Below are 22,147 nucleotides of genomic sequence, written 5' to 3' on the forward strand. Positions count from 1 at the left end.
CAGCAACTCATTAAGGCTGGCAGTTAAACGGACTAGGGCTTGCCTGACAGAGGACAAACAACTAGACCTTCCTCTGCCCCCACAAACAACTCCAGCGTGAACACGGAGTGGGACTTCTAGTGTATAGCAGCAGTATGTTACCTTCAGCATGCCTTAATACTGCTCTGTTCTTTGGGAAGAGAGAACTAAGATCCCAGAGAAGCCCCACAGCTGCTGTCTGGGGCAGAGATGAAGAGGGGTAGGGTGGAGCCAGTAATGGAAGACAGATATTTATTAAGCATTGTATTGAGAATTTCACTTAGATTATCTGATTCAACCCTCACAATAACTCTACAACTGCATTTTACACAAAAACAGGAAGGTCCAGAAAGGTAGAGGAACTTGCTCAGGGTCACCCAGAGCTAACATTTGAACTCAGGTCTCCCTGACTCTGAAGAGGGTCTTCTCTCCACTAGGACTCCCCAGAAAGAATAGTAGACTTAGAGTCAGAAGAGCTGAATTTGGGTCTTAGCTGAGCCAGGCTGGCTGTAACTGTGGGCAAGTTCCTTTGCCACTGTGAACTTCAATTCCTCATCTATGAGATATAGTAAAAGTAATCCACCTCATGAACTTGTTGTGAGGATCAAGGAGGTAATGGATAAGAAGGCACTCTGAGGGGCACCTGAGTGGCTCAGTTGGTTAAGCATCTGACTCTTGATTTCAGCTCAGGTCAGGATCTCACAAAAGAAAGCACTCTGAAAACATGAGGATGGTGTAATGTGAAGGGTTAGCAGTGAGCAGCACGTGGGAATTTTGTGCTGCTTACGTTACCAGTTCACGTATAATTTTGAGCATCATTTGCTATATCAAAGGCACCAAATTAGATGCTGTTGGGGATACAGATTTAACATACTGGCCTGGTCTCCTAACTGGCTCCCTCAGACAGCTGAAAAACGGTAATAATGTGGAGCAGTCCTAATAGTGGGCTCTAGTGTGACTTCTATTCTCATTCCCCTGAGACAGTATTCCCTTAGTAACTTTCCAGGGGACAGCCACATCAGTCCATCCACTGGCCACTCTTCAGTCTTCATCTTGTATGACCTTCCAAGTTACACTAGAGGTTAGTAGAGAAAAGTGAACAAGATTTTGGAGTCAACCTGTTTGAGTTTCCATCCGAGTTTCTCTTGAGTCAGCTGACCTTGAGTTTCTTTCCACAGTTTCCTCATCTATGAAAGGGGAAGTAAAATGCTTCCCACCTGAAAAGGTTGTTGTGCAGCATTAAATTTGATCATGTATTCAAAGCCCTTAGCACAGTGCCTGGCCATAATTAGGACTTAATAGATGTTAGCATTTATTATTATGTCAGTATTTTTGTCACTCTTGAAACATTCTCTTCCCTCGACTTCCATGACATTCCATACTCTCCTGCTTCCCCCCCCCCCCCCCCTTTTCTGGTCATTCCAGTTTACTTATCCTCTATCTAACTCTGAAATGTTGCTGTTCCTCCAGGCACACTCTCTGTTTCTCCCTAGGCAATCTCACCCACACCCATGGCTTCCTCCACACACTGATGACTCCAAAGTTTGTATCTACAATCCAAACCTTTCCACTGGGCTCTTGTCCTGTCTATCCTACTATGAACCTCTCCTGCCCATTTGAATGTCTTCCAGGCATCCCAGATCCAGCTGGACTTTCATTCTTCCTCCCCAAATTAGCTTCCCTTCAGTATAACCTGTCTCATTGAATGGCATGACCATCCACCCCACTGCCTAAGCCAGAACCTGGAAGTGCTTCTTGACACCTCTTCTCTCTCATCCCCAATATCCACACCTGTCAGTTTTATCTCCAGGTTATATTTTGAATACGTCCATTTCTTTCCATTTCTCCTACTACCACCCTATTCCAGGCTATTATTGTCTCTCACCTGGGTGACTAAAGTAGCCTTCTAACTGCATAGTCACTTGCACCACCCAATCCATTCTCCACAGAGCGGCCAGAATGAGTGACCTTAAAAAAAAATCTGAGCACGTCACACTGTCATCTCTCCATCCTTATATGCATCCATGATTTTGCAGTGCTCTTGGATAAAAACCAGTCCCTAATGTGGCCTACAGAGCCCCTCGTGGCCTGGCCTCTCCCCATAGCCTCCTGCTCACTCTACTTCAGTCTCACTGCTCCTCCTCACAGGGTCCAAAACACACCCCGCTTCCTTCTGACAGCCTCCTGTTCCCACTGTTCTCTCTGCCTGGAATGCCCCCTCGCTCTCTTTTGGCCTAATTAACTCTTGCTCATCCTTCAGATCTTTACCTGAATGTCTCAAAGAAATAGTTATAGAATAGGTCATGACCCCCTGTTTTATGCTTTCATAGACCTTCCCTTTGATGCTTTTTTTTGTGGTTTTAATTTTATGTTTATTCATTTGATCATCTCCTTAATAACATCCTGAGACCTCTAATATTCTGTAAGTATAACCTGATCACGGACCATGGGACATTTTGCCCTTCATTGTGTCACCACTGAGCACATCATTGGCATGTGAGGGATATTTGTTGAATGAGTTGCCAGGGTGGCCAAGAGACATGATGTAAGCAAGGCCTTTCCCTGCCCTTCCTCTTCCCCACATCCTTTCCTTAGCAGCCACTGTGTCTGCAGTTACTGTAAGTGGCAGAGAGGAATTGGTTCTAGACATTGGGTTGTTTTGGAAAGTTGCCTGCGATGTTGAAGTGAGAAGTTAAAGCTTTGTCTTCTGCCCCCAAAGGAGCCAGAGATGATGACCCAGGAATCCTGTTCAGCAGCAGGTCTTGAGCTGTGCTTCTTTGTAGGTACCAGCCAGACAGGAACAAATTGTGAAGAGAAAGGCAGTAGAGGGAAGAAAGAGCCCAACTACTCTAGACGAAACTAATTATGAATTGAAATCTGACAAGTTTTAGTTCTAATTGTAAGTTTTTTTATTTTTTAAATGTTATAAATCTTTGAAAGATGATATTAGCTAAAGATGTACGTTAAGTTTAGAGTGGAAAAAATGGAATATTTACATAATATCTTTTACTTATGGGTGATTTGGGGCAGGGAGGGGGTGAATAGGTTGGTGATTCCCCAAGAAGTTGGAAATGAAGTTTGTCCTCTGGGGGGTTAAACTAGTCAGATCTACATGTAATAGGAACAGTATCATATGGTAGTTAAGAGCACAGACTCAAGAACCAGATTGCTTGGGTTCGAATCCTGATTCTGTCATTTATTGCTTGTGTACATTGGGCAAGTTACTTACCCTTTTTGTGCTTCATTTCCTCATCTGTAAAACGAAGATACTAACCTTTTGTCTAGTTCCTAATATTATTATGAGGGGTAAATAAATGAAATCCTGTGTAGTATTGGGTAAGAACAGGGCTTCACGTGCAGTGAGCACTCATGAGTATTAGCCATTTATTATTAGCTACTAGGGAGCCAAATGTCTCCCAGAGCAGAATAATATGTGAATTGGTGATTGTTATATATCTGAAGAAGTAATTAATTTTTTTTCAATTAAAAATTATTTTATTCAGGGTGCCTTGGTGGCTCAGCTGGTTAGGCATCCAACTTCAGCTCAGGTCATGATCCTATGGTTTGTGAGTTCAAGCCCTGCATCAGGCTCTGTGCTGATAACTCAGAGCCTAGAGTCTGCTGTGGACTGTGTCTCCCTCTCTCTCTGCCCCTCCCCAACTCACACTCTGTCTCTCTCTGTTTGTCTGTCTCTCTCTGTTTCTCTCTCTCTCTCAAAAATAAATTAATACTTAAAAAAATATATTGAACTAAACTGGGGCAGCCACTCTGGAAAACAGTATGGAGGTTCCTCAAAAAGTTAAAAATAGAACTACCCTATGACCCAGCAATTACACTACTAGGTATTTACCCTAAGTATACAAAAGTACTGATTTGGAGGAGCATATGCACCCTGATGTTTACAGCGGCAGTATTAATAGTAGCCAAATTATGGAAAGAACCCAAATGTCATCGACTGATGAATGGATAAAGAAGTTGTGGTATATACACAATGGAATGTTACTCGGCTATCAAAAGAATGAAATCTTGGGGCGCCTGGGTGGCGCAGTCGGTTAAGCGTCCGACTTCAGCCAGGTCACGATCTCGCGGTCCGGGAGTTCGAGCCCCGCGTCGGGCTCTGGGCTGATGGCTCAGAGCCTGGAGCCTGTTTCTGATTCTGTGTCTCCCTCTCTCTCTGCCCCTCCCCCATTCATGCTCTGCCTCTCTCTGTCTTAAAAATAAAATAAACGTTGGAAAAAAAAAAAAAAATTAAAAAAAAAAAAAAAAGAATGAAATCTTGCCATTTGCAACCATGTGGATAAAGCTAGAGTATATTATGCTAAGTGAAATAAGTAGGTCAGAGAAAAACAAATACTATGATTTCACTCGTGAAATTTAAGAAACAAATGAATATAGGGGAAGCAAGAAAATAACAGAGAGGAACGCAAATGATGAGACTCTTAACTATAGAGAACAAACTGAGGGTTGCTGGAGGGGAGGTGGGTGGGGGGATGGGCTAAATGGGTGATGGGCATTAAGGAAGGCATTTGTTGTGAGCACTGGGTCTTGTATGTAAGTGATGAATCACTAAATTCTACTCCTGAAACAAATACTACACTATGTGCTAACTAGAATTTAAATTAAAACTTGAGGGGCACTTGGGTGGCTCAGGTGGTTAAGCATCCAACTTTGGCTCAAGTCATGATCTCTCAGTTCATGAGTTTGAGCCCCACATCTGGCTCTGTGCTGACGGTGTGGAACCCGCTTCAGATCCTCTGTCCCCCCCACCCCCCTCCCTGCCCCTTCCCCGCTCACTTGTTCTCTCTCTCTCTCTTCCTTTCTCTCTGTCAAAAATAAAGAAACATTAATAAATACTTGAAAAAAAGGTTTTTTTTAAATTTTTTTTTTTAACATTTATTCATTTTTGAGACAGAGAGAGACAGAGCATGAACGGGGGAAGGTCAGAGAGAGAGGGAGACACAGAATCTGAAACAGGCTCCAGGCTCTGAGCTGTCAGCACAGAGCCCGACGCGGGGCTCGAACTCACAGACCGCAAGATCATGACCTGAGCCGAAGTTAGACGCCCAACCGACTGAGCCACCCAGGCGCCCCTGAAAAAAATAGTTTAAAGCCCAGAAGAATAATGAGTGGCCAGCAGTGAAACAGAAAGTGAAAAATCAGTGAGGCAAAATTAGTAGTATGTCCAGATAAAAATATTTAATTTGAATTTGGTCACCAGAAGGGAGTTCTTTGTTATAGACAGGGCTGATTTGGCTGGCTTGCCAGTACCAGAATGAAATTTCTCTCTATGGCGGCTCATCTCCCTTTAAGTCCATACTCACAAAACAACCTTCTGATGCCTAATTCAGCTTCTTGGGCATCTTGATAACAGGAAGGGTCTAAAGGTAGTACTTGTATGGGGGATGTGGGTATTCTAAGTTAAAGTGTCAACTCGTAAATGGACCGTGGGATTGATAAATGGTTAGAGGCATCCTAGAATGTCTGTACCTCTCCAGGTGCTATGAAGCCCTGTTTCCGGACCTCAGAAGCCAAAAAAACAAGGCTTCATTGAAGTAGGATCATTCAGCCAGAAAATGCTAGTCTTGGAGAGGTCTCTAGATGGTGAACCAGTCAACCTTTCTCTGACTACAACCCCTTCCTCATGTCTCTCTTCAGTATTGACCTCCTGTGTGTGGAATTTTTTGCTTACTTAACTCCTTCCTTTTACAGAGGAAGAAATTAAAGCCCAGAGAGGTTTAATGGCTTGCCTCAGATCACACAGCAAGTCTGTTTTTAGCCAAGTCACATTTTCAGTTTTTCTCTTTTCAGGCCAGGGCTCTTTTCCTGGCATTACCTACAGATTTGTTAAGATATCCAAAGTGTTTTTTTCTCATTGTGGCCAGGAGAAGAATATGTAAACATAGCATTAGACACCGAAGGTTGGACATTCAGTTGTATCACATAGCAACAGTAGATGATTATTTACAAGAGGTTACAACTTCACTCTTATGTGCTTACAGCCCATACAGGCAAATCTCAGTTGTTAAAATGACCAGCTCAGTAGAGATGTTGCCTGAGAATGAAGCCATGGTCTGCCGTTAGTGAACGCTTAGCCAGCAGACTTCATATGGACATAAGTGCAGCCAGCTGTAGACTTGAGATAAAAATGCGCATTCAAGGAGACTAATTGGCAACTAAAAACCAGCACCCTCTTTGGTGTCTGAGGCTTTATGTTCCATTAATTGAGAATCTCTGCTTACTTAAATACCTCTGATAACTCTTCACTGCCTGTGGATGACTCTTTCACCTAGCAGACCTGGCGCTTGGTGATCTGCCCTTGCCCTCTCCCACCATCCCAGCCTCCTCTTGATCACCCTTCACATGTGCCCTGCACTGCAGCTTATGGACCATACTGTTCTCCCTCAGTGCACTTGCACATATTGTTTCTTCAGGCTGGAATTCCTCTTGTCTGCCTGGTAATCAACCTTCAGATTCAACTGATACACCTCATCCTCTGTGGAGGAGCCTAGCCAAATCCACCCTGAACCTTCCCCACCAAACATAGGAGACTTTCTTCCTCTCTGTTATTCTCATACCTCAGTTATAGTCCTGTCAATATTTGTTTACACATCTAAGTTTACACATCTAAGTGTATGTTTACACATACACTCTTAGAGTATGAAATTCTTCAAGTCTGAAGCCATATCTAGTTCATCTTGGTATCCCAGAGCTTAGCAGAGTGCCCAGAATCAGTGGGTGCTCAGTGTTTGTTAGGCGAATGATGTTTTTGTCAAATGACCACCTTTCTCTTTGGACACATGGATAAGCCCTTTCAGTATGCATCTTCACCATTTCTTTGCTCTACAGTATTCTTTCAGGCAAGAGCTTTTCTTCTGAAATGGGAGCATGGAGTAAGACCTCTGTCCGTAAGTGTCATTCCAAAGCTGAAATCTATCAAAGGTCAAGTTATGGCATGCCTTCTGCACTGTGGCAGTCCACTGTGCTAATTTGCTTTGTATTTTTCCTCCAAGGGCTGGAATCCCCCCTTCCCTTGGGCAGTATTTGGAGGAGTGCTAGCAAATTCTCTTTCTCCACATTTGTCACCATTACCAGGAAAAACCTCCCAAGTACCTTAGGCCAGATTTGAGGGTAATTTTTTTTCTCTCTGTTGGTGATCTTCTGGTAATACCTTCCTGAGGCTGTTCTTTAGTGATCCTGCTTAGATCCAAGGATGCTCCACTGGGCTCCCATCAATAGCCCCGACTCTTACAGCAGCATCAGCTGTTTCTGAAATTGGCTAATGTCAGCCCTTGTGTTTTGTTTCAGTTCCAAAGGTGGCCTTTTCATGTGATGACCTGTATTCTGGAGTCCTCTTTTCCCACCATACCCTGAGTAACACTACAGTATCACTGAAGGAAAAAGAGAGGCAGCTACTATGGGGTTGCAAATGAGTAAGAACAACACTAGGAAGGTGAAAGTCCCCAGTGAGCCAAGGCTTTACAAAATGTAGACATTTTGTAAACATTTATTTTTAATTATTCTCAATCCAGAATAAGAAGGTGAACAGCCTATCTTCAAGTCATTTCCTCCTTTGTAGCCAGGAGGTAATAGTGACCTATTCTGCTTGCCTCTCAAGGTTAGTATGAGAAAAGAATGAAATCAAGTGGAAAAAAAGCCCATAGGAAAGAGTAAAGTAGTGGATTCCATCTTCAATGTGCATCAGAAACACTGGGGCTTGTTTAAAATGCAGATTCTTGTGCATGGTCTCAGCCATTCCTATTATGTAGGCTTGGGGTAAGGTCCAGGAGTCTTCATTTTCAACAAGCTCCCCCCGGGAGTCTGATGCTGCTATTCCACATTTTCAACCACATTTTCAGAAATACCACTGTAAATCAAATAGCAAGTGTAAAATAGTTATTTGAGGCAACTTTACTGTCTCAGACCTGAAATCCAAAGACTTGGGTTAAATCCCAGCTCTGCCGATTGCTAGACCTGTGACCTTGAATAATAGCTTTCATTGTGAACCTTAGCTCCTCATATGTGAAAAGGAGATAGCAACCTCAACCTCACAAAGTTTTTAGAATTAAATGAAAGCATATGTGAACAAGCCCACCTCAGTGCCTAACTCCTGGAACTTAGTCAGTGTTTTGCAGAGTGGGAGCTAAGTGTCCACAACTTCTGAAATGTGGTGTCATGTTAACAAACACCAGCAAAAGATAATCTTTGGCATTCGTCTTAAGTGTCATGGCAATCTGGAAAGAACCTTAGAGATTTAGTCCAATCCTTTGATTTACAGCTCATGAACTTGAAACTAGGGAGGGAGGATGTGAAGCCCAAGATGCATGAGGGTACCCAATCACATGAAATGTGTCTAGTTTTTAGACTGGAAAATTCTTTCCCAGTATACTGAAAAAAGAAAAAAATGAAAAATCTTTGTGGCATAATAACAGAACCTCTATTAGTAACTTTTGAGAAACCGAATGGGGGCAGTACCCCAAGTATAATGGTTATTTGAGCCATACCTGCCATATACCAAGGACCTATCAGTGAAATAAAGATGGAAATGGCTAACTGGCTCAGTTTTCAAAAAGAAGGAAATAGAGATGCTGGAAAAAGTGAACTCATAATCCTTTTAACTTGACTTCTTCACCAAATTCTGATGGAATTCTGTGGAAATTTGCAGATACTGGAATAGGTGGACAGTGAGCACTTAGAAAAGGAGCCGATTACTAGGATTCAGCAGTAGTGAATTAGCCATGACTAATTAGACTTGACTTCATATTTTCACTGGGTTGCTAGTTGTGAGACCCTCTCTTGATTTCCCTAAGACATTTGATAAGCTCTTTCATCATACCCTGACAGTAAGAATGTGGGCAGGAAATCTAGAAAAAATCAGATACAGGAATTGAACACACCCAGCAGTTTGGGGCCCTCTATTGGAGAGGTGGGATTCCTGAACACCTTGCTAGGGCTCATGTTGAGGAAAAGGTATGGGTTTTGAGGTCAGCAAGGTAGCTTTTAATCTCAGTCTTGTACTTCCCAGCAGTAACCTCGGATGAATCACCTAATACCTCTAGGCTGCCCTTACCTGGTCTGTGCTATAGGTATTCCTCGTGAGGTTGTTACAGGGACTAAACTGGATGATGAGTATAAAAGCCCTCTGTAAATTAAAAATGCTTTATAAACATTAGTTACCACCGCCATTCTAGTACTGTGGTTGCTCATAATGGGGGGTCCTGAGTTACGTGTTTATTTAGTGGGCATCTGTGGATGAAGGGTGAGCCTGGTATGGGCCTCATGTCGTTGGATCTGGCACTAGACAGATATGGGGTCAGAGCCCTTCCTGCGTGTGGTGCTTAGGGACACATCAAGGGAACTCTTCCCAAAGGAGATTGAGTGCTCTGTTGGAGCTGGATCTAGAAAAAGGAGGCAACCACCAGCCTGAAGATACAGGAGGCTACAGAAAGAGCTAAGAGAGCAAAGGTTTGGGAAAGCCTGTGTGGCCAGGTCAGGAAGTAGAGTGGGGCCAGAGGTGGCCAAAGCCATGACCCTGGTAGGGAAGCTGAAGAAACAGCCCCAGGAGTTCTGTGTGCGTGTACCCAGGCAGGCTTTGCCTTTGGACAAGAGCACTAGGAAAAAAGTGTGAAGAGACATTTGCTCTAAATCTTGGGGCTTCTTTTTTGTTGTTATTCATTTATCGCCTTAAAAAGCAGCAATTAAGTGTATAAGAAAAAATGGAAACAGTATCAAAAGGGTAGAAAATTAATACTGTTTTTATCCCTGCTTCGAGAGATCTCACTACTTGAAAGGAGAAACTGATAACCAAGTAGTGCAATCTTCCAGATGGTCTTTAAGGATTATGCACATAGAATTTTTAAACAATGGAATTATTATGTTTACTCTCTGATGCTAGGATTTATTTATTACTATTTTTTTTTAATTTACATCCAGACTAGCATGTAGTACACCAGTGATTTCAGGAGTAGATTCCTTAGTGCCCCTTACCCATTTAGCCCATCCCCCCTCCCACAACCCCTCCAGTAACCCTTAGTTTGTTCTCCATATTTATGAGTCTCTTCTGTTTTGTCCCCCTCCCTGTTTTTATATTATTTTTGTTTCCCTTCTCTTATGTTCATCTGTTTTGTCTCTTAAAGTCCTCATATGGTGAAGTCATATGATTTTTGTCTTTCTCTGACTGACTAATTTCACTTAGCATAATACCCTCCAGTTTCATCCACGTAGTTGCAAATGGCAAGATTTCATTCTTTTTGATTGCCGACTAATACTCTATTGTATATATATGCCACATCTTCTTTATGCATTCATCCATCGATGGACATTTGGGCTCTTTCCATACGTTGGCTATTGTTGCTAGTGCTGCTATAAACATGGGGGTGCCCGTGTCCCTTCGAAACAGCACACCTGTATCCTTTGGATAAATGCCTAGTAGTGCAATTGCTGGTTCGTAGGGTAGTTCTATTTTTAGTTTTTTGAGGAACCTCCATACTGTTTTCCAGAGTGGCTGCACCACCTTGCATTCCCATAGGATATTTTAACGTAACACCTTACCTGGGACAACTTCTGTTTCAGTACCTAGGGTCTACCTAATTATTATTATTTTTTTAATTTTTTTAATGTTTATTTATTTTTGAGACAGAGACAGAGCATGAGCAGGGGAGGGGCAGAGAGAGAGGGAGACACAGAATCTGAAGTAGGCTCCAGGCTCTGAGCTGTCAGCACAGAGCCCGACGCGGGGCTCGAACTCACGAACTGTGAGATCATGACCTGAGCCGAAGTCGGACACTTAACCGACTGAGCCACCCAGGCGCCCCTACCTAATTATTTTTAATAACTGCATAATATTTTATTGTATGCCTGCGTAATTATATTTAGCCCACCCCTATTAATGGATGCGTGACTGTTTCTAATCTTTTAGTATTAAATCGTGCCGGACACATGTCCTGGCACATTCGTACAAATATTTCTCTGGGCAAAATTTCTATCAGTGGAATTTCTAGGACTCCTGTTTTAGAAGGATGATGGCTGCTGTAGTGTTTCTGCACTACAGAGAAGAGAAGCAGAGGCTGGAACAATGGTCAGTAGATGGGAGTGGAAATGCTCACCTTTCAAGGTTCAGAAGTGGTAGAGTCCCAGCGTTTCCATTTTTTGGTTGGAGTCCTCCTGGCCAGTAGAGGGCCCCACACAACACAGTTCCTTGGACTTCGGATTATCTGACCAGAGCTGCCGGGGGTGATTCACCACTCCTCACTAGAGTGCTTGCTTAGGGCGACCAGCCTTGAAGGCTGTCGCCTCCAGCCTCTCACAGACACCTTGAAGCCTTGTGTCTCAGCTGGTCCTGAAGAATCAGATTGCTTGGCTTCTGGTCAGGTTTGCAACTTGTAAAATGTGCAGGAGATTAGTACCTCTCCTGCCATCTTATCCTGTCCATAACTGCCAGTACAAGGATCCTTGCAGTTGCCTCTGGCAGCTGTAGCTGTTGAATCCTCTGCCAGCTGCTCTAGGGACCTAGAAGAGCAGCTTTCCACACAAGGCCAGTATCCAAGGGCAGGAGGGGGAAATATAGTCTCCAGTATAACCTTTCACCTCCCAGTTCTGGGTGGTTTAGGCCCTTTGAAGTTGGCCTTGAGGAACCACACACTTGGGTCTGAGCAGCCAGCAGCTTATCACATCTGGTGATCAGTCCTTCAGTGGTTCCTCCTGAAGTCTGGATTTATGGAGGTCACATGGATTCCACCTAGGAGGGGCTTCCACTTCAGCTCTTGACATGGGGAGATGGCTGCCCCTCTTTGAGGGGGAGGCAGTTTTCATGGCATTGAGAAGCCCTCACACTAGTTCCCCACACACCCACCCACCCACTGAATCCTTTGTAAGCAGAGTGGGGGGAACAGAGAACGCCTGCAGCCTCCTGCTCGCATTCCTAGACACCGACTCACTGCGCCTGCCGCCGCTGGAACAGCAGAGCTGTGTGAAATGTCAAGAGGAGTTATGCTCATGGGCTCCCTGGCCCCAGTCTCTTTGTGGCTTGCATTTTCTTCCATCTGCACTCTGTTCATCAGATGGAAATCAGAGGGTGCAATTAGAAGATAATTTGCTAGTTCCAAACTTAATTTGGGGCCCCCTTCTTGCCTGATCGAATTACAAGGGAACATAATAGATTATGGTGAGAAATAGTTGGCTCTGTCACTGGGAGAAAGAGAGCTCCTAGCTCTCCAGCTGGACAGGGCTTTTGGTATCCTGTGTGTTTCCCCTTTCCACTGTGCTCCACCTCCTCTGTGGCTCCTGTGTGGCCCCCAGGTTGGGATCCTGTTCACCTCCGGGCTTGCTCAAGAGGTTTAAACTCCACTAGAGACCAAAGGAAAACAAGCAGCCCTCTGCAACTTCATAGGGCTGACAAATGTTGAAGCTGGAAGCTATTTAGAGACCTAACCAAGGCCCAGACAGAGGCAACAACTTACTGAAGGCCACATAGCTAGCCCATAGTGGTAGTAACAATAGTCTTAATGATATTAGCAGCTCACATTTATCAACCCTTAATGTGTTCCAGACCCTGTGCCAAGGGCTTACGCGCAGTTCGTTGTCACATTCAAATCCAGACAGTCTGGCTCTGGGCCCAGACTGGGCTCCAGCATAGCAATGGCGGAGCTCAGTATAAAAAGCCTGGGTTCGAATCCTGGCTTCACCTCACACTTGTACAGCTGGGTAGCCTCACACAAGCAGTTTAGACTGTGCTTCAATTCCTATCTCTGTAAAAAGGGAGAAATCCTAGCACTACTGACTAGTGTGGGTTAAAATTCATTCATATGTATGAGTACTGTGGGCAGTTAGTTCTTGGTGCAGGGTGAGCGCCTGGCCAGTGCTTGTTCCTGCTGGCTGCTTCTGGGGGCTGGAGTGTGGTATCTGTATGGCAGTGGATAAAGGTGGCTGAGTTCTGTACATATGTCAAAAGCTGGTCTTCACTATTAGAGGCAGTAAACAGAGTGGTTGAGTGCCTTCACTGCAGAGCATAGGTTGGCAAACTATGGCCTCTGATTTTTACATTTTTTAATGAGGGTTGGGAAGCAAAAGAGTGTTTCATGTTACATGAAAATTACATGAAATTCAAATTTCATTGTCCATAAATAGAGGTTTATTGGAAAATAGTCACATCCATTTGTTTACATTTTATATACAGGCACTTTCACACTGCAGTGACAGAGTTGAGTAGCTGTGACAATCTATAATTGTGTAGACCTGCAAAGCCTAAAATATTTATTCTCTGGCCCTTTACAGAAAAGGTGTCCTGACCCTGTAAGTGACCAGTAAGTCACACTTACTGGTTTTGAAACCCAGCTATACCACTTACTAGCTGTTTGTCTTCAGACTAGTGATATAACCCTTCAGAACCTCAGTTTCCTTATCTGGTAAATGGGGGTAACATCTACACCCATATATTGGCAATTAAAGTATGATAGATGAAAGATGCAGAGCTCTTAATACAGAGCTAGGAACTAAGTGTTTAATAAATGGTAGCTTATTACAGGGTGCAAACGCAATCTGTTTTATCACATTCATTGTTACCCGTGTATCCAATCAATAGAGGAATGGGAAAAGGTTCCCTTGTAATCCAGCCACCACCTTTGCCACAGACTTTCCTGTCACGGTGATAGGGTGACTTCAGTGGAGAGGAATGTGTGCCTGGTGGGAGAGAGCTACTGTCACTCCCTCAAGTCCAGCAGTGGGGTCTGGATGTGTCCCAATCTAGCAACCTTGCTTTTCCCCTCACAGTCCTGCACTCAGGGGAACAAGAGGCTTTCCCAACGGTGGGCTATGTTTTGGTCATCCCCTCAGCCAGTGCTCTTCAGCCAGACCACCACTCCAGATACTAAGGCCCATCGTCCCCACAGGCACTCCCAGCCTTATCCTCCATCATGCCTCATTTTTCTGTTTGAGAAGCTTGGTTACCATGGACACAATGGAAAAAGTGCCACTGCCCACCGAGGCCAATGGATGGCATTCTGGCATTGAAAGAATAAATTAAAAAGGGGTGACAGGTGATCTGGGCTCTAGTCCCTATGCTGTCTCCTACTTGCAGAAGGGCTTTGAGGGAGCTATTTCCCCTTGAAGAGTCAGAATAAGCTCCAGCCTCAGAGCTCTGGCTCTGGAGCTCTCACAAGGGCCTACATTTAAATCCCAGCCCTGCCACTGACTAGTATTTTGGCCTGAGTTAGTTAGCTAATCTCTCAACCTCTATCTCCTTGTTTATAGAGGTAATTCCCATCTCGGAGAAATAAGAGAGTGCTTACACAGTGCTTGCTACATGGAGAAATGTCAGGTGTCAGTGACCACTCCAGGCCTTGTTTCCTCTTTCCCAGCACAGCTCTGCCCAGAAGTGGAATGGCAGCCCCCACTGGCTAGCCCTGGGGGCTGTCCTCAGGCCAGGCAGAGGGAAGGGATGAATGGGGACCCTAACACTAGGACCCAGTAGATGCCAGCCCAGAGCACAAAACCTAGAGGGTAGTTCTCTGGACCTGGGTCTCTAGATCTGTCTCTCCAACCCGGAGAGACCATCCCCCACCCACCCCTTTTGAGGGGAGGCGTGGCTTGGCCTGGAGTTGGTATGTTTGTTTTGCTTCACCTCCGAGCAGAGTTACTATACTTTGGGCAACTCCTCAGGCTAGGGACACTTGGGGGCAGATGGGCTCTCTTTCTCTTGCCCTGCCCTTCCCCAAGTTCAGGGATGGACGCTCAGCCAGTCCTGGTTATTGTCTATGGCGCTAGTCTGCAGCCTCCCTCCAGCCCAGCTCCACCCCTTGCCTGCAAGGTCTATTTCCTAATAGCTGCTCCAACCACACACCTCGGTTCCGCGAGGAGCCCCTCCTCTTCCTCCCTCCCTCCCTCATCAGGGGAGGGACCGAAGAAGAAGGCTAACTTGACAGCAGCGCTTCTTTCTTAGCTAGTCACCGGCCCCTGCCCAAGAATCCCTGTCTGTGTGTGTGTGTGTGTGTGTATAGCCTCTGCAGAGAGGTGGTTCTCCCGGAGTCCCCAGCGTCTGCTGGAGCTTCCGAGAACTGGGGAGGAGCCATCCCAGCCATGAGCCCCTGCGGGAATCTGCCAGGGGGCAAGTGGCCCGGAGTCCTCACGCCCCTTCGGCTGCTCCGGAGGGAGAGGTGAGCGCTGGGCAGACCGCCCGCAGCCAGAGGTGCCGGGAGCCCTGGGCCTGTCATGGTGGCCGTCTGCAGCCAGCCTGAGGCACTCCCAGACGGGTTTGCAGCTGAGCTTGTTTATCTGGTGTGGGAAGAAGATGGGGAGTTACTTGTCCGTCCCGGCTTACTTCACCTCCAGAGACCCCTTTCGGTGAGTTGGGCTCAGAGTCCCTTTTCCATCTCCTCTTCTGGCCCCTGGTCCTGAGGGAAGGGCAGAGGCCTCAGATTTCACTAATCCTTTGACCATCGGTTCTGTCAGGCAGAAGCTAGTAGAAGCTGTTCCCAAGCAGAATAGGCCTGCTGAAGGCTCCCACCATGGTCTAGGAATGGTGAGGTGAGGGATATGCCCAGATGGAAGCTCTTGGGGAATTCCGGCTCTCCTTCCTTCCCAGGCACACCTGAAAGAGCCTCCAAAAGATGCCACTGACCCTGCCTGTTCTTGGTGTTACTGCTTCCGGGGGAAGAGCACAAATGGGGTGCTTTCTTCCAGCTCTCACATGTCTTACCTGCAGGCCTTGCTGTCTGCCAGGAATTTGCCTCAACAAGCAGGATGGGCAGGTTTTGCCAAACGGCATGGAAGAAGCTGGCAAAACCTGGGTGTGGGCAGCCTAGTACACAGTAGGCGCTCTATAAACGCTTTTTCTATTAATGGCAGGCATATTTGCCTCTGGCTTTAAGGGTTTCTGAGCTCTCAGGTGAGTACAGTTGCTAAGGAAAGGCCTGGGCAGGTGCTTCCAAGACTGGGGCAGTTGGCTTTGGGGTGTTCCTGAGCTTCAGGCTAGCCCACCCCACCCCTGCCCCATGCAGGTCAGGTCCCCAGGCCTGAGACTTCTGGGGGCCTTTTTCTATGGGGCTTCTCGGAGGTGTAGAAACTTTCTACTTCTGACCTGCCTTTCTTTGCTCACTGCCCCACCCTACCTCCAACAGAAACTCCCCAGGGGGTTTCTGGCCCTCCGGGTCCCTTCTTGAATGGAGCCATTCCTGGCTGGGGTGGGGCTTGTTTTCATTCTTTGGGAGCAGCCGGTTGTTCCAAGGGCTGCCTCCCCCTCACCAGTGGTCCTGGTCGACTTCTCCCTTTTGGCTTCCCCAACCCAGCTTCATGCCCAGACCTTGCTGCTGGGATACTAGTGTGGTGGCCATGCCCTGAGCAAAAAAGCAGAATACCATGTGGTTTCAGGGAATTACTGGACCCTGGTTGAGTGATGGGAAGCCTTTGGATATGGGGGAGGGGGAAGAGAACTTGGCCTTCAGGGCTGACTCTTCCAGGCACCCTCCTAGGCGCTTTATCCTTTGATTCTCTCAAAACCTAATGTCATTAAGTATCCCCTTTCTACTGAAGAGGCAACCACTTTCAACAGAGTTAACATGTGGGGTCTCTCTGGCCAGCCTTTGTCGTATTCCTGAGTTTGTTTCATCCTTCAAAAGGCACCTTCCTCTGCTCGCACCTCCCCCCAGGGCTGTCTCAGATTTGCTTTTCTCTCCCAGCAGAGGGAATCCAGAAAGGGCCCCCATAGGTTGCCTAGAACATCGGAGGGATGGCAGAGATTCTTTTCTGAAGAGCCAATGGGAATTGATCTTGAGTTTAGGAGGCAGGTTTTACCATGTGGAATCAAGATGCCAAATGTTTGAAATAGCCACTACTTTAGCCAGAGCCTCATTAATCCCTCTTAATCCTGGAAAGGCAGTTTAGGGGAGGGGTTGTTCCCTTAGGAGCCAGGAATGCTGTGCCCCTTTTAATCTCGGGACAAGACACAACTCAGGAGCTAAAGCAGATAATGAACTCTCAACCTGGACCTTTGAGGGTCATGACACTGATGCTACCCAGGTCCCACCTGTCCTTTGTCTTGCTCTGTCTCCATGCCTCTGGGGAACCTGACTACCCTCTCTCTGCCCCAGTTCTTATTTGTCCAGCTGGAGTCAGGGGGTTACTGACTCGCTTTAGACCCTTCCACCTCCCCCGATGAGGGGCTACATTTCTGGAGCCACTTCTGAAGAGATAGCCAACACTCAGGGCTCTGTGCCCCACAGGAGGGACCACCCAGACTTTCTGCTCTCCCAGGTATCAGTCTAATTGATCACCACTGTCACTGGTCAGAAAATCGCTTCTACCATCAGCCCCCTCCCTTATTACAGGGCATTCTCAAGGGCTCCTTTCTGACCTGGTGCCAGTCCCCTCCCTGGGCCTCAGTTCCTCCTCTGCAGAGCATAGGATTGGGCTTCCTAGACTCCCTGAACACAACCTTGCCAGATTCTGTGAAACAAATTAAGTCCTTGACCTCAAGTCTCTGGGGGAGTACAAAGTCCACTGGACTAGGGCTGTGGTTGCAGGAAAGTGATGCAACCAGATTCCATGGGGACATGATCAGGCGTGACAATGCACAAGGGAGGGAAGAGGGAGCAGGGAATGAAGAATGTAATTTCTGTACCCTATATACCCCTACCTGACAGACTGCCCTCAGCAGAGTGCCACTAGTGTGAAGGGGGAGATAAAATTTTGGTGTGCTTCCAAGTAAGAAAATGTCTCAAATTGGAATTTACAGAAGAGGTAAATTAAGGAGTGACTTTTGTCTGACATCTTTAAAGGATTTTTCTTTTTATAGAATTTCCCTTAATGTCTAACATTGATTTAATGGGTTTGGTTTACACACTGTCTCTTAAAGAGAATAGGTGCATCTTTGTATCCCAAAGCAACCTGTGTTTAAAGGGAGAAATTATTCTTAACTCTTCCCAGCTTAGCAGTAACTTTTTGGCAGCTGCCTTAGGTCCTGACTCCTCGTCTAAAAAGTGAAGGACTTGGATCAGGTGAATGATTCCTACAACTCCGCAAGTCATGTGGCTCCTCAAAGACACACAGGCTCTTTTCCATTTTTTTACTACTCATGGAGGCTCTACCCTTAACTTCAGTATGACTGCACAAATTACTTGAATCTACAGGTTTCCTGGCTTTTGGTTGGAACTGAATCAATGCACTCTGGTAACACTTCTTGCTGATCAGAGGCTTGTTATGTGTTTGGTTAATTTTTTTTAAGCAGGATAACATCATAGTCTATAATAATTACAGCTTCACTGACAGCCTGTTTCAGTCTATGAAGTCTACAGGAAGGAGGAGTAATAAAGGGATCTTTAGTGGTAGGAGACTGGGCTCTGATGGGCCAGTATCTGTAGGTGCCTGTTACATCCACCCTTCTGTGCCTGGGGGAGAGTTGGCATCCCTGGTCACAGTACCCTCAGGCTGTGGCACAGAAACCTGTCCATTTTCCCTTTTTAGCCCAGTCAGAGCTCAGAGGCAAGGGTCTAGAAACAGCTTCTCCCCAACAGTCTGTCTGCTCATTCAGGAGGCTAACGATGAGCATCCAACGGACCTTTACTAGGACATGGGAGGGCTTGTTTTTTTTTGTTTTTTCTTTTTTAAGTTTGTTTATTTATTTTGAGGGGGGAGGGGCAGAGAGAGGAGAGAATATCCTAAGCAGGCTTGGTGCTGTTAGTGTGCATAGCCCAATGCGGGACTTGAAGTCACAAACTGTGAGCTCATGACCTGAGCCTAAATCAAGAGTCAGATGCTTTAGTGACTGAGCCACCCAGGTACCCCATGGTGGGCTTTTTCTTTAACTTGTGTAAATCTACTGTAATAGTGACTACTTCAACCACATAAGGTTGAAATATTACCTGTAAACATTTGGTCTGAAAAATTTGCATGTGAGTGAGGGCTGGGCTTATTATGTCTTATCTCACTTGGCCTCTCCCTGCACAGCACCTTGCCTGTTTGGTCTTGCACATCCTAGATGCACAGTAACTATTTCCTAATTGATAGTAATTGATAATAATAAATGTTTTCTAATTTATTAGATAAATGATTCATTTTAGGACCTTCTTTACTCACAGAAATCTGTTTCGTTCCAGGCCAAGATGCAGATCCATATTGCTTAGGCACAGGAGGGAAAGGAGTCTGTCTACTTTTGCCCTTGCTGTTCTCAAGTTAAAGAGGGGAGGGAGGGAAATGGACATTTACTGGGCACCTGCTTGAGCATCTGTACATAATTTTCATAAACTGGTGAGGTTTTATCATCACTGGTATACAAATAAGGAAACTATGGCCCAGAGTCCTAAAGTAACTGGCTTGAAGTGACACAGATAGTAAATGACAAAGAAAGAATGTGGACCCAGATCTTGAAAGAGTTATTTTGAGAATTTCAACCTGATTATCTTTTTTTTTTCTTTTTTTTTTTTTAAACTGTGTTCCCTACTGACTCATAAGTCCTTAGTTTGGGGCCACTAACTGGTTCAGTCAGTGGAACATATGACTCTTGATCAGGTTGTGAGTTTGAACCCTACATTGAGTGTAGAAATTACTTAAAAATAAAGTCTTTTTTTTTTTTTATTTTTTTAGGCCCTTAGTTTGGATCTGAGCTGCCCACTGAACTGACCATAGTGCTTTGGGACAGGAATTTTCAAGGTTGTCGGCTATCGTCAACACATGTGGGCCTGTCTGTGATCTCCCCTGACTGGAGGGTTTCAGCTCTGTTCCCTCTGGTTGCTCAGGAGAGGGTCTGATACCTCAGACCTCTATTTAGGGTTCCACCACCAGCTCCACTACCTCCAAGCTGAATGCCCTTGGGCAACCTGCTGCTAGGGCAGATTTTGACATTCACTTGAAACTTTCAAAAATTGAAAGCTGCAATAAAAAAGGCTTGGCTTTGGGAGAAACATATCGTGGCCATAGCCTCTAACAATCTGAGGGGGGCGTTTTGGGGGTAGCACCTTACATTTCCAGAGTGTGTTTTGGATTCTTTTTATTTTTATGTTTATTTACTTTTTTCTTTCTTTTTTTTTTTTAATGTTTAGTTTTGAAAGAGAGAGAGAACAAGTAGGGGAGGGACAGGGAGAGGGGGTCAGAGGATCTGAAGTGGACTCTGTGCTGACAGCAGGGCTCAAACCCACACGATGCGGGGCTCGAACCAGGAAACGCCCTGCACATTGTGAGATCATGACCTGAGCCGAAGTCGGACGCTTAACTGAGCCACCTAGGCACCCCATAATGTTTATTTACTTTTTGAGAGATAGAACTCGAGAGCGCAAGTTGGGGAGGGGCAGAGAGAGACAGGGAGACAAGAGGATCCAAAGCTGGCTCTCTGCTGTCAGCACAGAGCCCAATGTGGGGCTCAAACCCACCAACCAGGAGATCATGACCTGAGCTGAAGTCCAACACTTAACAGACTGAGCCACCCAGGTGCCCCATGGATTCTTTTCTTAAAAAGGCAGAGACTGCTGGGGAACAATGCTGTGGACTAAAGGAAGAAGGAGAATCATTGTGCCATTTAAATTCAGTACTTGGATTTAAGGGGAAGCCCTCACAAAGTGTTAACACTCAGGGGGACTTGAGCTCTCATTTTCACAGATGCAAATCCTGAGGCCCAGCTTAGTAGATGTGCTGCATTACTCACGTGCTCAGGTGATGTAGTCTAGTGGAAATGGCTTCATAGCCAAGTACACATAGGTTAAGATTCTAGCTCCATCCTGTGTGTGTCAGGCAACTTTGCACAAGTGACTTGACTCTGCTTTTCAGTGTTCTATAAGACAGGGATAATCCTATCACTTTGCAGGATGTGGCCAGGATATAAGTAAGGCACCTCATAGAGTGCCCAGAATATGGTTGGCATTTAAGTAACAGTCGACAGTAATTGTTCTTAATATCTAAGCTAGGACTCTAAGTCTACCACTCGGGTGACCTGAGAACCAATTGTGTTCTGTGACAAAACAGCTTAGGGACCCACAACCAGCCCTCCTATCAGCTGTTCACCTTCCTATTATTCAGACATACCTGTGTCAGCCAACTTTGGCTGTTTCTCTGGCCATGCCCTTCAAAGGCATTCCCTGACACATGGTGTGCCTTGGTGATGTCGCTCTCCAGGCAGGTGTTCTTCCCAGAAGTCTGGCGTGGCTCTCTCCTGCATGTCTGCACTCGTTTCTCTCCCCACTCTCCTGGGCCTGGCCAGGGCTACCTGCAACAAACAAAAGCAGAATATTGGCAGTGGAAAGGAGGACGTGTTCTGGTACTCCTGTGCCCTGCAGCACACATACCATTGAGAGGGTGTAACAGGGCCCAGGCCTGCATTTGGGTGCAAATAACGTGTGCACCAGCTTTTCTCCGTTGCAGACAGCAGAAGGGCAGGACCTGCTGACCATGAGCCACAGAATGTTTGTGCTTCCACCTGGATTGCTGGTTCTTGCCACTCCCACCATTTTCGGTTTGGAAACCTCTGCTAGGGCTTACTGTGCTGGGCTCTTTGTTAGGTGCTTAGTCTACCAACAGTAAATGGGACACTGTTCCTGTCCTCAGGGAACTCACACTCTAATGAAGGAGAAAGATAGGTACCTAGGAGCTTCAAATCAGAAGCTGGGAGGCAAGAAGGAAGTCCCTGCTCCTAGTGCTGGCCCTTTGCTAGGCTCCTCACAGTCATTCAGAACTGGATTTAATGTCCGCACTGCTACCCTGAATATAGGTGATGATGTTGCCCTTTGTCTCATTTCACAAATGAGAAATGAAACAGCCAGCCCAAGATCACTTAGGTGGTAAGTGGTAGTTCAGAGATTGGAACTTTAGATCATCTAGGGAAAGACATAGATATGCATGGAATTAAGGGGATGTGGGTATAGTCTAATTCCTTCATTTTATAGGTGGAGAAACTATACCTGGAGAAAGAAAGGGCCTTGTCCAAGAGCCTGTAGCTCCCAAGAACTTGAACCAGGCCTCTTCCCAATTCAGAGCTCATCCAGCGTGCCTTTTACATTGAGAGGAATTTGAGCTGCATGTCCAGAACAGGTCTTCCCCCTTTGCCTCCTAGAATTAATGGTTCACACTGTACCATTCTAGGTATTTCATATCCATACTCTTCATGCTGTGTCTGGCTCTCAAGTCCCTTAAGTTCAGTGTCCATAAAACAAGTAGG

The 22,147-nt window shown here is 45.8% G+C and overlaps 1 protein-coding gene across 3 annotated transcripts in view; it reads left to right on the top strand.

The window, feature by feature from the left end:
• Positions 1-22,147, top strand: part of LOC115528187 (E3 ubiquitin-protein ligase RNF185) — a 100,605-nt gene that overhangs the window by 57,552 nt on the left and 20,906 nt on the right. Inside the window, exon 1 of one of the 3 annotated variants that reach the window (XM_030336109.2) lies at positions 14,905-15,351. The exons of the other annotated variants lie outside the window; for them this stretch is intronic. Within the exon in view, the coding sequence (XP_030191969.1) occupies positions 15,299-15,351 (53 nt within the window). The 5' untranslated portion in view covers positions 14,905-15,298. Of the gene's footprint in view, positions 1-14,904; positions 15,352-22,147 lie in introns of those variants that run through there. 3 annotated transcript variants of the gene reach the window in all.

The sequence above is a fragment of the Lynx canadensis genome, chromosome D3 (genome assembly GCF_007474595.2).
Source record: "Lynx canadensis isolate LIC74 chromosome D3, mLynCan4.pri.v2, whole genome shotgun sequence".
In the NCBI taxonomy this organism is placed as follows: domain Eukaryota; kingdom Metazoa; phylum Chordata; class Mammalia; order Carnivora; family Felidae; genus Lynx; species Lynx canadensis.